Source organism: Malus sylvestris, chromosome 15 (assembly GCF_916048215.2).
Source record: "Malus sylvestris chromosome 15, drMalSylv7.2, whole genome shotgun sequence".
NCBI classification, from domain to species: domain Eukaryota; kingdom Viridiplantae; phylum Streptophyta; class Magnoliopsida; order Rosales; family Rosaceae; genus Malus; species Malus sylvestris.
Window position 1 is genome coordinate 15,405,935 of NC_062274.1, and position 16,138 is coordinate 15,422,072.

Here is a 16,138-nt window from a genome sequence, read left to right on the forward strand (position 1 = left end):
AGTGTTTTTATACATAAGTAATTTTCAAATGAGTCTTGAGAAATAATGACTTTACATGGAATAGAGTTAGTGCCATCGTAGTTTCTCGATTAAATAATATAATGTCATGCTTAAGTTTCACTCTATATAACATTATTGAATCTGTAACACCGCGTGACAGAAGTCATATTCAATTTCCATGTAAGTTGCCGCACGGAAAGTGCTTTTGACTAAAGTGGGCTGTCGATGGGAAAGGCATGAGGAGGAGGAGGCATCTTCGATTGTACATTTGGCATCCTCTTCATGAATCACATGGTCTTGCCAGTTTTGCAGCCGATGGAACATGTTGATTGATCATACAATTAACATGGCAACTTTTTATATTAATTTTTGTTCTTATTATTTTTATACATGGGATAGTTGGAATAGTTAGAATTATGAAATGATATGGGGTCCTACAACAAACAAATCCTTCTGACTTGTAAGTTGTACCTACAATTCTTAGTGGGAAGAGGACTGTTAGCTTTCTGAGATTTTCACCATGGGTTTCGCTTCCGGACTTTCAAGGCATGTTTACTTATTAAGAATCCGCACGCACGCAAGGTATGTGTATCATTCTCATTCTTCAACCTGAACAAACACAAAATGCAAAAGTAGGTCTCACGTTGAAATTCGGTATGTCATGACTCGTACCTGAACAACTAGGTACGAGCTGAGATCACCAGGGGAATTGTTTATGACTTGAACAACGGGTATCATTCTCATTCATGACTTCTCTGATGCAGACTTCAAGGAGCACTGGGAATCTGGATTGGATGAGCTTTTGGGATTGAAAATAATGGACGGAATGTAACACAATTGCAATGGAGATTCAGGCTGGCGAATTTTGCAAAAGTGCTTTTGATCACACGCATCGTATAAGAGTCAAGTCAGACAGATTCAGCAACTGAAACGCACAAAAGATGGGTGCCATGCCATTTTCAAACCACATGTTCGAAAACAACTAATGCATAGGCGGACAAGAAATAAACAAAAACTCATCAGCATTTGACATCATCACTATATCATATGTAGAACCTACAGAGCAGGTCCGGAACCGCACGTGTAGTTGCAGAAAAACGTAGCTATAAATGCAGGCAATTCTGCAGTGCAGTGAGTAACAATTGCAAGCTAACCATAATTCATATCATCGTGAGATTTGTGGTAATCATTCATTAACATTGGAACACCACGCTCACAGATTAGAGGGAAATGTATGTGTTTTGTGATAAGGGAATAAGGGTAAGTTGCAGAAAACATGACAGCAGTCTTTGAAGACAATTAGTTGCTGTTTCTAGTTTCTATGAACGAATGTGAATAATAGCGTCCAAACTTCACACATATGTCAGTAGTATGAACTGTGATGCACAATTTAATGATCTCAAATCGTTTAAGATACTCATTTTAACACCAAAAATTAGAGTTGTTATGGCACACATTTCTGATTAAGAGGCGATAAGGAAATAAAAACTGTAAACCTACTCCCAACTTTAGATAAAGCTTTAAAAAGTGCCAATATGAATTACAACGTGTATGACGAACCTCAGTCAAGTTCGTCAGTCTGCTGATTAACCGCATGGACATCCTCATTGTTATTGTTTCCCGTTAAGTGATGAAGCAGCACACCAGCTGCAACGCTGACATTTAAGCTCTCCACGGCCAAAAATGATCGAAACTCTTCAGCTGAGCACACATGATTCCCTTTCACGGTTTCAGTATCATCAAATCCACCAGCAGTAATTTCCACGGGAATATTCCCTGGGATTCTAATCAAATCAGTGCAAGATCTTTCCACCAAAGGTCTCAACCCAGTGCCCTCACTTCCCAGAACAAGAATTGTTGGTACACTAGGTGCAACCTCGTTCAAAGGTATAGCCTTGGCAGAAACAGAACCTCCAAGAACTCGCCAACCATTTTCGGCTGAGGATGTTAGGAACTGCATCATATTTTTGCAGTATCTCAACTCCATTAACTCAAGTGAGCCTGCACTTGCTTTGCTCACCACTCCACTCAGTGGAGCTGAATTCTTGGCACATAACACCACCCCAGAAGCTCCAAAGAAATAAGCAGACCTGATGATTGCTCCCACATTCTGAGGATCCGTAACCTCATCCAAAGCAACCCAAAGAGAGCCCTTATCTTCCTCAACTGAAACGGGGTCCAATTCATTAATTTTCACCATCTCCAACGGAGAAGCATCTAGAACCAGACCCTGATGAGGTCGATTATCAGTAGCCATATTAAGATCATGCTTGGACACATCCTTTACGTTTAACCCAATCTTGTCAGCCATCATTAAAATTCTCTCAAAGCCCTTCTTGTCCTTCTTCTTCCTATTATTTTTGCTCAAATCCATCCCTTCTTGAACATACAATGCATAAAATTCTCTTCTTCCAGCTGACAAAGCAGCCAAAACTGGACCAACGCCATAAACACTTTGGCCAATCATACTAGGCACGGACGATTCAGTAGCCTCTTTCCATGTCTTCTTACCCCAATCTTCCTGCCTATTCCACCTTCGAAACTCAGGTCTCTCACGTCCAGGTTTTACATCTTCCATTCCACTGAACTTGTTTTGAATACGATCCCACCTTGGATCATCAACAGCCTCCATTTCTTCTTCTTGTTCGTCTCCTTCTTCTTCTACATCTCCTTCTGTATCAGCTTTCTCAAATCTTCTGTCCCTCCCTCGGTAATCACTCTGACGATCCTTTACCACACTTCCCCTTCCAGTCCTACTTTCTCTACCCCATTGCTCCGATGTACCACTTTTCCTAACATAACTTTTTGCTGTATCGGCTTCGTCCAATCTTTTGTCCCTCCCACGGTAATCACTCTGACGATCCTTTACCGAAGTTCCCCTTTCAGTTCTACCTTCTCTGCTCCCATACTGCAATGGACCACTTTTCCGAATGTAATTTTTTCTTGACACATCCCAAGAAGCACGGCCAGTTTTCGAATTTGTTTCTTCCTCTAACCTATTTCCCGATTTTCCCCAAGACGACTCACTACTATCTCCATCTAATCTCTTTGCCGCTTCTCCCCAAGAACCATTATCACTAACTTCCTCTAACCTCTTAGCAGATTCCTCCCAAGACGAAACAGATGTCTTCGCCGTAGTTCCTTTCTCCAACCCTTTTGCTCCCCTAGCCTTTGCTGCCGGCAACCATGGCAGTCTTTTCCCAGCTCTACCCACACCACTCCCTCCATCAACTCCCTGACCCGAGCAACTCGAAAAACCTCTACCTCTTACAAAACACCAACTCTGTGCACCACTTCTAATCCTAAACCCACCAGAAACACTTCTGGGTTTTGTAACAACCCCAGTTTCCGGAATCTCACAATACGAACCGGTTGAAAAACGAACCAAATGTGACAACCCACAATTTTTTTCACCAAACCCGCATGTTGGTTTTGTGAGTTTGATCGACCTTAGGTTTATTGGGGGTTTTGGACGAGACCCGATTTGTAAAGATTGAAACTTTGAGGTGTGAAACGATTTGGGCCACGAACAAACCCTAATTGCCAAGGGAAATGCTTGGCCTTTTGCTAAATTCGCATACATTGTATTCTCTATTTTCAAAAACTCAGAAAACTCGATCCGAAAACATAAAGGGGGATGCAGAGAAAGAGCAAAAACCTGATTCAAAAACGATTTCTGAAGAGTGTCGAAGCCTTTTGGTTCACTGTGAAGCTTCTCCGCAGTTCAAACGACTTCGTATCGCTGAACGGTTCCAGCCACCACCGTGAAGCTTTGCTGAAGAGTGAGGATGGCGGGGAGGTTAAACGGCAGCCTTGGAAGATAAGATACTTTAAGCTGTCAAACGACGTCGTTGCCCTAGACCTACGAGTGAACCCGACTGACATGGATTTTGATGGACTATAATGCCCCTTAAGCTGTTATTTTTTACCATTTTCTTTTGGTTTTGTTGTGTTTGGTTTATTTAATTTATTGGGAGAGAAATAAATCAAGTAACAGTTTTTTTTGTTTTTTTTGTTGGGATTAATGTTTTTTTATTTATTTTTTATTTTTTATGAAGCAAACAGAAAATAAATAATTTGCAAATGAAAAAAATGGAAACATAGGGCCAAATGAGTCATTGCGTGGCAGATTGACATTTTCTTGCACCCGTAACCAAAACCCGACCGAGCCAAACGACCCGCGATATTTCACAAGGATATTTCCGTCAAAACAGCCAAACAAAAACCTAGAACCACAAGGAAAACAGGCCCTCTTAATTCGATCTCTCTCTCTCGACTTCTCCAAACAAAAACCCTTGGAAGGCTCGAAGCAGAGAAAAACCCTCTCCTCCCACCACCGCCTTTAGACACAATCATGGGAACTCCAGAAACATCCCGAGAACCGTGCCCCGACCGCATCCTCGACGACATAGGCGGCGCCTTCGGCATGGGCGCTGTCGGCGGTTCCGCCTTCCACTTCATCAAGGGCGTCTACAACTCCCCCTCCGGCGCCCGGTTCATAGGCGGCTCCCAGGCCGTCCGGATGAACGCGCCGCGCGTCGGCGGAAGCTTCGCCGTCTGGGGAGGCCTGTTCTCCGCCTTCGACTGCACCATGGTCTACGTCCGCCAGAAGGAGGACCCCTGGAACTCCATCATCGCCGGCGCCGCCACCGGTGGCTTCCTCCAGATGCGCCAGGGGCTTGGCGCCTCGGCCCGATCGGCTGCCTTCGGTGGCGTTCTCCTGGCGCTGATTGAAGGAGCTGGGATCATGCTTAATAAGTTTATGAGCCAGCAGCAGCAGATGCCGGTTGTGATTGAAGAGCCGGCGAATATGGCCGGTATGCCTGGGCTTCCTCCTATGGGCCGGGCTCCGGGTCAGCCTGGCCCACCGGAGATGGCAACGTCCGTCGGCAGCGGCGCTGAGGCGAATTCGAGCTCAGGATCCTGGTTTGGAGGATGGTTCGAAAAGGGGAAGGAGCCTGAGGCTAAGAGAAGTGGAAGTGAGACGAAGATTTTGGAGAGTTTCGATGCACCGCCAGTGCCGACCTTCGAGTTTAAGTGATTGATCTACTGATTATGGTAAGGATTAAGGAGGGGGTTTGGATTAGAAGGATGATGATTAGATTGTATTTAGGGAGGAGTGGTTGGTATTGAACTGAGGGATTCGGGTAAGTTAAGGTATTTAGGGAGGACGATGATTAGATTGTATTATAATGCTTTTCAAATTCAAATTTGATTTCTTGCTTGAATTGCCGATTAAGTTGTGTATTGGAGATGCTTTTGATATGCAAAATAATTTTTTGTAATAATTTCGTGGATTAGGAGTGCTCAGAATTTGCATACATTGGATTGTTTTCACCTAATTTTCATGTTTAGGATTTGCATGCTAGCCTTGGTGCTTGCCTACTTGATCATCACTTTTCTGTATTTCTTGTGTTCATGCGTTGAGACTTGACTATTTTACACAAATTTGCCCTCGTTATATGGATATTGAACGCTTTGGGAACCAGTTGTTGCGTTGAGGTTCGTAAGGTTCACAGAGTGTAGATGGGAATAGCATCATTCAAATTTAGAGAAGAAAATCCCCTTCCTTTGAGAACTAAGCCAAATAGTTTATGTTTCGTTGTTCCAAGCATTAGTGTTATTCCGTAATCTAAGCTAGATACATTTGAATGTTGTGCGTGCCATATTAGTATGCATTGTAGTCTATGATTGTGCAAATATTTGGAATAGAACAATGCTGAATTCGTATGCATTGTAGTCCATGATTGTATTTGGAATAGAACGTTGCTGAATTGGTATTGCGTTGTGGTCTATGGTTGTGCAAATATTTGGAGTTCTGCTCGAACTTGTATTTTTTACCCATGGCATTGCCAGTTGCCGATGCATGTTTCATTGGACAATGCTATGATTAGGGCAGTCTATGATTCTTTAATTTTGGCCATTGATTAATTGGTGGTTCTGTCTTTTCATTCTTTCAGTGGATGAACAGCCTAAGACTGGTATGGATTTTTCATTTTTGCTTTGAGGCGCTTGAGGAGCAGTACATAGTAGAGACACGAAGCTCGCCACAACCATAACGTCGAAAGAAGTTGGGAAAACTCAAACAGTTAGGTGTTCCTGTGTTAGAATTAAGGATCATTGTTATACTCTGGCTGGAAAACTAGTTCCTTAAGATGAATGTTAATTTCATGTTTGCATTAATGTGAAATTACTTAGCCTTAATATAAACTCGAATGCGAATGACTTGGTTTCGGAACAGGTTGTATGGTGTGGTACATTCGTCTTTGTCTTCTGCTCAAATTTTTATTGTGGTACATTAATCGTTTTGTTTCAAATCCGCCCACAAGTCCGGCCTCGACGTGGGTCTTTTCCTTGGCGCGATCACGAGGTCACTGGATTTGTACGGCGGCCAGATTCTGAAGAGGGATTTTGAGCCGGGATTCTATGTGAACCGCTTCGTGAAGGATTTGGGCATTTGCTTAAAGGAGTGCCAGAAGGTGGGACTTGCTCTGCCCGGATTAGCCCTGGCTCAGCGGCTGTATCTGTCGCTGAAGGCTCACGGCGAGGGCAATTTGGATTTCAGGCGCTTATCGTGGCGGTGGAGCGGCTGAATAATGTGTCACTTGAATTTGCTCCTGCAAAATAATGACTCTGCAAATGCATATAGTATGAAATGTTGACGTGGATTAAAAAATTGATATATGATGTTGACGTGACCCCAAACACCTAAAAAATTAATATAAAATGTTGTCGAGGTCATGACTCTGCAAACGCATATAGTATGAAATGTTTCTTCGATTTTGTGTCGAAATTTTGGTTTTTTATTTCTTGCTCAGTTGCTCTAATGCTTATAGTATGAAATGGTTCTCTCATAACAAATTAAGCAATTGTGTGTCTTTAGATATATGCTTGGTAATTCTGCAGACGTGGGTTAGACTGTTGGGAAAATAGTTAATTATTTTTATTGTTTGGGTTTTAGACCTAGTCCTTTAGAATTAGGTTTTCATTTCCTTACTTATTAAGATTGAATCTGCTCCTGCAAAATAATGACTTTGGACATGGAAAATTTCCACATGTCTCTCTCCAATACATTCAACTGTGTAGACTTTACCTTTGTAAAATATAGCATCAATATACCTAGTCTTAAGAGTGCTGCAACTCCAATGTTTTTGCCCCCCCTTAAAGAAAGCAATCTTCGATTTCTCGTTTATGTAGAATGCTACAACCACAAAATTGTCTCGATCCAAATTGGGAACAGCGGACAAGACAACCTTTATCTTTGTGTTATCGTTTTTTCTCGACAGAAAGTTGCCCAAGCGAGGGAGGGGAGGGAGAGAAACGACTTCAAACTTGGGCTGCCAACGCTGCATTGAGTTGTTATGGTCTTTTGCAACAGACCACCACTCCTTGCAAACTGCAGCAACATAAACTTGGTCGAGGGGGTTCCAACACCTTATCCGGAATCAAAAAGACAACTTCTTGAGGAAGGCTTGCCCAGTCTGCATAATCAGAAAGGTAACTAGTCTGCTCGAGGTCAATGTACCAGCCATGTGGATTAAAACAGTATGAAATAAAAAAGAATTTACGAAAAGAAAAAAAACCAGAGAAAACCAAAAAACAAGAGAATAATGCTTTTTAATGCATTGTACTCAAGTCACAGGGCAGATTGTTTAACGAAAGAGTTTCTTGGGGAACAAGGGAAGTTAAATCCCAGGGGAATATGAAAGCAAAAGATGGTCTATAACTGTTACTTGTAACCTAAGATTTAATCCTAGGCGTTCACACAGTCGTATCACACGAAATCCTAATCTCATGGGATTCTATTTGAACCACTTTCTGAATGATTTGAAGGTAAAATTTGTTTTTGAATTTGATCTTCCATATTGACTGTTACACAGTCCAGTTCTATAATCAGAGAATGCTGTAATTGGTGGTTGGATAAGAAGTACCTTTTTACATATACAACATCACAACTACGTCTAGTGATAAGTCTCTTCACTGGTCAGTGAGACATCTCAAATTCGACTCACATGAATGACAAGGATGTATAATATTTAAGTTGAGTTCAATATAGTTCTGGCTCCCAACCTCTCCCTCCCTTTACGCTTCTATGAGCAGCATAGTTTTTGACAGAATGAATGAAATCATATAAAAATTGAAATAAGATAAACTAGAAAATAAAGAAATAACACCTTTGACACTACAAATTATTGAGAGGCGTGAAACATGTGAAACATAAAGTACATAAACTATAAAAAAGAATAGAATACTTAATCACCCCTTAATCTAAGTTTATAATTAATCCTTGCAATTAAGATAAACTGGAAGCTTGATTAGATATCAGAGTCCCTCAACTGGTGGGGTTAACCGAAGTATGTATGGCTTCCAACGATTTTTTTTATAGTTATATTCCAGAGTGGTCTCTTTCTCGTCTAAGTTGAAGATACCCATATCAAACGGTACTACTGAATATCGACGAAAGGGCCCTGCTGCAAAATTTAATACAGCATCCGCATCGTATATGGAGTTCCGCTGACACCCAGGAAAATCTGAAGCTAAAACAGATGCCGATGTCTTGTTGTCACCAACGAACAAAACTTCGTCACCGATACTTGTTACCTCAACCGCCTCCGCCATCAATTGTCCCCCATCAATACTGAAAGCCAACTCGTAAACCCTAAACATCACTTTGGCCGGCGGCCGCTTGTCATTGCGAGGAATCCTACCATTTTCTGGACGCCAACGTTTCTGAATATAGAACAGGTTTTCTAAGGTTGATTCCACAAGATATCCGAAACGAGAAAATCTTGGCGTTTCAATTACAAGGCGTGCCATTGGTTTTTGCCACGAATGGGCCTTTTTAGTAAAGATGCTTTGGACATTGAATACTGACACACGACGTGTACTTCCACTACATTCAACTGCGTAGAGATCACCTTTGCAAAAGATAGCATCAATAAACCTATACGGCCCAAACGTGTAAGTCCAATCCTTTTGTCCCCCTTCAAAGAAAGCAATCCTGTTTTTCCCATACATGGAGAATGCTACAACCACATAATTGTCTCGATTCAAGTTGGGAACTGCGGACAAGATAACCTTTATGTTTTTTACCTTTATGTTTTTTACTTTTTGCGGCGCAAAACTGCCAGCATCGATATCCAAGGGAGGGAGAGAAACGCTCTCAAATTTTCTGAAAGGGTTGAGGAGAGTAACATGGCATTGAGGACGATGTTCTACTTGGGCCAACCAACCATGACCACAGCCAAAAAAGTACCTCTTGGTCTTCGTCCTACTAATAAGACTAGGCAACGACAATTGAATATTCTCGTAGGTTTTTCCTTCCGAAACGCCATACAATACTCCTCTCATCTTTGTTCGGCTATGAATGTTACGACTCTTTCCTTTGGAGTTTTCAGGGAACAGTAGCATGGGAGGAAGCACCCTATGCCAACGCTGCGTTGAGTTGTTATAGAGTTTAGCAATAGACCGCCATCCCTTGCAAACGCCGGCAACACGAACATGATCCACATATTCTGACAGCTTATTCAGAATCACAGAGAGAACATCTAGAGGAACGCTTGCCCATCCTAAATGATCAGATGGGCAACTAGTACTGGTCGAGGTTAAGGTACTGGCCATATTGATGAAACAGTAGAAAAGATATGGCAATTTATGCAAAGAAAAAACGAGAGAGAACAAGGACTACCTGAAAAACAAGAGAAGAGTGCTTTAATGGGTTTTACTCCTGTCGCGAGGCATAATTAAACAAAGAGTTTCTTGGGGAACAAGGAAACTCAAATCCTTAGGGGAATGAGAAAGCAAAAAATTCTCTCTAGGTGTTACATTTTACCTAGACTTTTATCCATATACATGTGATCACAATCATATCTCACATGAAATTCTAATCTCATGGGGTTCTATGCATAAACCACTTTGAGAAGGATTTGGGTATTTGTTGAAGGAATGTTGGTAATTAGCTATTGATTACGGGGAAGAAAAATTTTGCACTCTCTTTTTAGATCCTTTGTCTTGACTTTTACACAGTTCCGTTCTAATATGGTGATGAAGAATGCTTTAATCGGTTATAACGTGTAAGGATTGCGACTAGTGTCTTTTGATGTACAGAGTTTAAAACAAAGAAGTTACTTGTTAGCACAATCTGAGTTACTAAACATACATGTTGGCATAATCTGAACCATTGAATGAGTTTTAAGGAATAAGATTGAAAACCTAGTATAGTCTGGGACCACCCCCCCCCGGCCCGATTGTCATTAGTTTAAATTTTGAGATTCGTGTCTTAGATCAATTAAACCAAACTAATATAACGGTAACTAATGGAGGGTTGTTTGAGCAAAAATGTACTCTTTGTCTTCCCTATAAGCCACATAATGTCCAGGCTATAATTTGGTATTCAACACGTCTTTCAAGGTAGTCGAATCTGAGATATTTTCCCTTGCAAAGTTGCAAGCGAAGAGTAATACCGCTTGTAAAGAGGAACGCCACTAGTACTAAAAGACCATAGTACTGGTGGCGTCTGTTATCAATACTCGTTGTGTTTTGGATTGTAGTTATGTGTTTGTTTTCCTAAACTGAGTATACTTAAACTGAAAATAGTTGTCTATCAATGGTAAAATTCAAGGATTGGAATCAAGGGCTTAGCCTTCAAAATTGAAACGTTTATGTGTTTGTTTCGTTATCGTTTTTGCAGAACTTTTTGTTTATTACAAAGCATAGAATTTCAGACTAGCCAATGAGTTGCAGTGTTTCACCAAAGCGAAGTATATACGATAAAACATGTTCATAAAGTAGATTGAATTATATTAATTTCCAAACTATACATTACGTATCAAAATCACACAAAAAAAAAAAAAAAAAAACAGAGAAATAATAAGGGAAACAAATTTTATCTGGATGTTACTTGTTACATAAGCTTTTAGCCATAGCCATCTTCCTAAACTTCATCCTTGCAGTGTATACTTCTTTCCTGTGAATGCTTGCAACTTTGGCTTTTCGGCCTTCTGAGACTGCTCTTGGCTGCTCTTCTGTGGGACAAATTTTGGGGTTTCATTCGTGGGATGGTTGGCACTTAAACCATTTGTACCAAACACAAGCTTTCCTTTAGGTCGATGCGCTGACACAGAAGTTGATAACATAGAGCCTTTGGTTCCATTCTCACTCTCCAGTTGGTTCTGCTTGAGAATGCCGGGAGAGGAAACCGGTGCAACTGGTTGGTCCAATGCCGGTTTTCCATCCAATCTTCTTACTGAACCAGTAAAGGGGCTGAATTTTGGAATCTTCTCAGGTGGTTCTTCTTCCCTTTCGGCTTCTCTCGATCTCTTCTTAGATTGAGTAGATGGCACTGCTGGCTTTTGAGGCTCCACATAATCAAGTGGAGGGGCAAAATCAACCTCGCAGTCGGTATCAATTATACAGATTGCAGGGGAAGGATTTGTCTCGATTACGTCAATGTAGTACTCCTTATTGTTATAAGGAACCATGATAATGTCACCAGTGGCTAAACACGAGTATCTCCTCAAAGCAGTTTCCAAAACAGCTTTCGGGTCTGATATGTCAAGAAAATTCATGGCGTGAGGCTGCAACTTCATGTATGTTCCCTTCACAAGGCTCTTGTTTTTCACCCGAACAATATCGCCTTCTTGCAAAAGCAGCTTCTTCATCATCCAGTATGGTAAATACATTAGGCCCTCATCAGCGACAAATTCCGACACCCCACAGTGAGCAACTCGTCCAGAATTACCAGGATTGCTGAGTTCAAACAACATGGGGTAATCGACCTGTAAATTTGACACTAGGCGGTCGAGGGCTGAGGGCGGCATTACGATTTTATCACCCTTTTCGAGATGTTCCTTGTTGATGAAGGAAACAGGATAACAACGGTAAAGCTGCTCAAAGGAATTAAAATTACTGCCAGGTTCTTCATAAATTCCGCCATAGAATTCGGAATCACTGACATGGTCTTCAGAAAGATTGCTGCTATGGTCTTCAGAAGAACTGCTATCATCTGCAGAGGATTCACTGACGTACTCTTCATTGGATGAATCGCTGATGCAGTCTTCAGAAACCATATTTACTGCATGCAAGAAGTTACTGATGTATCGTCTCCTTGTGCTTGTAATGGATGAATTGACGGAGGAAATTCCGAGTTTCTTGCAACCCAAGGAACTGAGACTCTAAACAGTGAGTGCAAAGAATGTTGCTTTCTCAGATACTAATTGATGAAATGTGTGAAACCAAAGCGGCCTCCCTTGTATTTATAGTACACAATTCAAAACCAAATCCTATAAGGATAAGGAAACCGTAATCTCACTGGAAAACCTAATATTTGAAGAACGTACGGAATAAAACTTTTAATCTTGTCCGTCTACAATCCTTACTTGGTAACTAATCTTCTAATCGTAGCCGTTCGTAATCCTTTTAGGACTTTTCGCAATCTGATAATTAAGTAGGTAATCTTCAGGGTGTGAGAGTAAATGATGCGTGGTGTGAAAACAAGTGTGTCCGGTGCCCTTATACAAGTCAAAAACAGAATCCTTTGAGAAAAAGGAAACCTCATTTCACTTGGAAACCTGAAAATAAAATCAAACGAATAAACAAAATCTAAAACTTTCAGAAAAGAAAAAACAAACTAAAATAACATCTTAAACTTAAGAGTTAATTGTAACAATGGTCCCTCAACTTTAATCAAATTGGAGCAATGATCCCTCAACTAAAAATCCATTACCATTGGTCCCTCAACTTATCAAAATATGTAGCTATAGTCATTTTCATCAATTTCATCAATTTTGTCAAAATAAGTTATGTTGGAATAACCATTTATATAATTAGGGTCCTTCAACTCATCAAAATGTGTAATTATAGTCATTTTCGTCAACTACGTCAAAAATTTTGTCAAAACGAGCTATGTTGGAATGACCACTGCTACAATTGAGTTCAAGTTAAGGAACAATTTCTCCAGTTAAATTAAAGTTGAGGGACCAATGGTAATGAATTTTTAGTTGAGGGACCATAGCTGCACGTTTTGATGAGTTGAGGGACCATTGCTCCAATTGAGTTAAAATTAAGGGATCATAACTACAATTTACTCTAAACTTAATATAAAATTCTTAAGTAAAGCTAAATAGACAGTTTTGGTTTGACCCTTTATGTCGAGAAAGTCTTCGGTTCAGACGCCGGACAAGACGAAAAGAGTGACGTTGGGTTAAAAAATGAGGTAGGCTTGGGTCTCAAATCAGGGGAGATGAGCCATGAGAGTTTTTTTCGAAGTTTTGGTATGTAGGAAATTAGTGGTCCGGACTCCGAACTCTAGAAGTTCTCCTCTACGTCAGGTGATTTCACAATTTGAAATCCCGTAATTTGTTAATTGGTGATGATAGGGTGCTTAATGGGTACCCGTTAACAACCCGATGGGTTGATTTGCCATATCTACGTATTACCCAATACAATCAAGGATTTGCATTAAGTAATTATTATAATTGAAAACAAGTGGTTTACAGTAAAAGAAATCCTCTAAGGATAAGGAAATCAAGAATCAAGAAATACTGTAAGAATCCGAACACCGGCCAAAGGTTCGGATTCTTTGATGCTATAAGAATTCTGGTAGCTAAAAACAACATAGGAAATAATAATCACCAAGTCCCAACCGAACCACATAACTCAAAACAATATTCCAAACATTTGATTACTAGGAGTATTAACTATTAACTAGATTTAAAAACTTAAGGGACCATCCCCGAATATCAAGAGCCCTAATTAATCAACTTCCTTAATGCACTGCATCATGCTCCCTTGCTTGGAAAGAATTCGTCCTCGAATTCAAGTTGTGGGTCGAAGATAAGCCCAGGTGTCTTAGGTTATGCAAAATTTGTTTCATGACCCTTTTCATTTGAAATTGGCATCGTTCACTCCAAACTAAAAAGATATTTGAAATATTTGCTTGTTATTGGATTGCAAAATTCTTCTGTCTTATTTGGTCTTGCCACCCAAAAATTCTTCTCATCATATTTCATCTCATTAACAAGATCAATTAGTTTCTCCGGCAACTTCAAAATAAAGGCATAAACTCCAATAAACAGCTAATTCACTAATGCAATTTACTTTGGTGTGGAATTTGTAAAGATATAGACAGTTGAGATCAGTCTATCAACAATTAGGAAGGTGACACTTGGCAGTAGATTAGTTGATAAGTGGTGTTAGGGTTGTTGAGAATCAGTTAGGGTTGTTAAAGATTGTTAAGTGTCAGTTGCTTAGTGTGTAAGTAATGTAATTACTATATATAAGGGTCCATACATTTAATTGTAAGTGTGAAGAAATCAAGCGTTTCCTTCTTAAAATAATATTCCAATGAGTGAGTGTTTCCTTCTTAAAAAAAATCAAGCGTTTAACATGGTTGTGTGAGTGAATCCACGATTAACAACATCGAGCGAGCTCCGTTGCCTCTGGTTGAGTGATTCCCAGGGTATTTATCCCCTTCTCCTTGAAACCCTTGGGTTTTCCTGCATCAAGTGGCATCATAGTGGGGTTTTTCGGATTTTTATCTGAAATCCTGGTGGAGGTTGCGCACATCATCGATGTTGGTCATCAAAACTAAGTCAGTTCTGGTGACTTATAATCTAGACTGTTTCACATTACTGAGAAGATTTGGTAGTTTTGTTTTCAGCGCAATAAACGACGTGTCAAATGGAGCTTTGTGTGAACAAGTATCAGCAAAACACCACAGAGCGGTAGTGCTGTGCGGAATCTGGTCAGTTTTATTTTGGGCAAAGTTTTGAGTTCAGTAAGTAATATTCAATTACCTTGAAGTCATATATCATTTAAAATCCCTTCTAGTATAGTTCCATATCTCCAAGTGGTTCTTCAATCTGTTATTTCTACAATACAATATCCTCATTTTGCTAAAACATGTCGTTGTTGTCTGGGTATGTACTACAAACTGAAGTAGACGACATGGTTACTAAATCGCGCTAAAGCTAGGGCGTCACCCGTAAGTGGCGCGCTGTGTGGCCCGAGCACAGTGATAAGTGAGCAAGGGTCGCTGTATCTCCATCGGCACCCGGATGCAGTGTTAAATGAGCAAGGGGGCCGTAGAAACTTCTTTTCGAACGACTCCACTCAAAGTTGTTTGGGAGCATATGCTCCTATCAACTTTACACGGGACACACAAAAGAAGTACTTTGATCCTATTAGACGGGGGAGGGTGAAGAAGCTAGGACAGAAGGGTAGAGTTCAAGAGAGCAAAATGCGTTTAGGAACGTGGAATATAGGAACCTTAACGGGAAAATCTATGGAAGTAGTGGAAGTTATGGTGAGGAGAAGGATAAATATTATGTGCCTACAAGAAACTAAGTGGGTTGGTAGTAAGGCAAAGGATCTAGAAAACTCAGGGTTTAAACTTTGGTATTCGGGCACAAATAGAACGAGAAACGGTGTTGGCATCATCGTGGACAAGACTTTGACACAAGATGTTGTAGATGTCAAGAGGGTAGGAGATAGAATCATGGCAATCAAGATTGTAATAGGACAAGAACTTATCAATGTGATTAGTGCGTACGCACCTCAAGTAGGGTTGGATACGAGTTCGAAGGAGAAATTTTGGGAAGACCTTGGAGACTTGGTGCAAGGAATTGCTCAGACGGAGAAGTTATTTATAGGAGGAGATTTAAATGGACACGTGGGCAGGGAGACAGGCAACTATGGAGGTTTTCATGGTGGCCATGGTTTTGGGGAGAGAAACGAGGATGGGGAAGCTATATTGGATTTTGCAATGGCATATGATCTCTTCTTAGCCAACACCTTCTTTAAGAAGAGAGAAGAACATGTGATCACCTACAAGAGTGGGTCGTCAAAAACACAAATATATTTTCTTCTAATGAGGAAAGGGGATCGTATAACTTGTAAGGATTGCAAAGTTATACCAGGAGAGAGCGTGGCTAATCAACATCGCTTGTTGGTGATGGATGTACATATCAAAAGAGTGAGACAAAAGAACAAGACTTGGAAGTGCCCAAGGACTAGATGGTGGAATCTAAAAGAAGAAAAACAAGCAATTTTTAAAAAGAAGGTAATCACCCAATGTGTGTGGGATAGAGAGGGGGAAGCTAGCCAAATGTGGGATTCCATGGCTAGTTGTATCCGAAAA

General features: G+C 40.6%; 4 protein-coding genes across 4 annotated transcripts; 1 reads left to right on the forward strand and 3 right to left on the reverse strand.

Moving 5' to 3' along the window:
* Positions 1-1,389: 1,389 nt before the first annotated feature.
* On the reverse strand, positions 1,390-3,817 carry LOC126605267 (uncharacterized). The gene has a single exon (XM_050272638.1). It carries the CDS (start codon positions 3,581-3,583, stop codon positions 1,562-1,564), a length of 2,022 nt encoding a protein of 673 aa, XP_050128595.1. The 5' UTR covers positions 3,584-3,817; the 3' UTR covers positions 1,390-1,561.
* Positions 3,818-4,228: 411 nt separating this feature from the next.
* On the forward strand, positions 4,229-6,240 carry LOC126604735 (mitochondrial import inner membrane translocase subunit TIM17-2-like). The gene is made up of 2 exons (XM_050272040.1): positions 4,229-5,058; positions 5,961-6,240. Exon 1 carries the CDS (start codon positions 4,355-4,357, stop codon positions 5,039-5,041), a length of 687 nt encoding a protein of 228 aa, XP_050127997.1. The 5' UTR covers positions 4,229-4,354; the 3' UTR covers positions 5,042-5,058; positions 5,961-6,240.
* Positions 6,241-8,322: 2,082 nt separating this feature from the next.
* Positions 8,323-9,621, reverse strand: LOC126602713 (uncharacterized). The gene has a single exon (XM_050269608.1). The coding sequence runs from the start codon at positions 9,619-9,621 to the stop codon at positions 8,323-8,325; it is 1,299 nt and encodes a 432-aa protein (XP_050125565.1).
* Positions 9,622-10,940: 1,319 nt separating this feature from the next.
* LOC126606049 (uncharacterized) lies at positions 10,941-11,894 on the reverse strand. The gene has a single exon (XM_050273516.1). The coding sequence runs from the start codon at positions 11,817-11,819 to the stop codon at positions 10,941-10,943; it is 879 nt and encodes a 292-aa protein (XP_050129473.1). The 5' UTR covers positions 11,820-11,894.
* Positions 11,895-16,138: the final 4,244 nt, after the last annotated feature.

Coding starts and splice junctions, on each gene's coding strand:
- LOC126604735 (XM_050272040.1), top strand. CDS start 4,355: ATGGGAACTCCAGAAACATCCCGAGAACCGTGCCCCGACCGCATCCTC.
- LOC126605267 (XM_050272638.1), bottom strand. CDS start 3,583: ATGTATGCGAATTTAGCAAAAGGCCAAGCATTTCCCTTGGCAATTAGG.
- LOC126602713 (XM_050269608.1), bottom strand. CDS start 9,621: ATGGCCAGTACCTTAACCTCGACCAGTACTAGTTGCCCATCTGATCAT.
- LOC126606049 (XM_050273516.1), bottom strand. CDS start 11,819: ATGCCGCCCTCAGCCCTCGACCGCCTAGTGTCAAATTTACAGGTCGAT.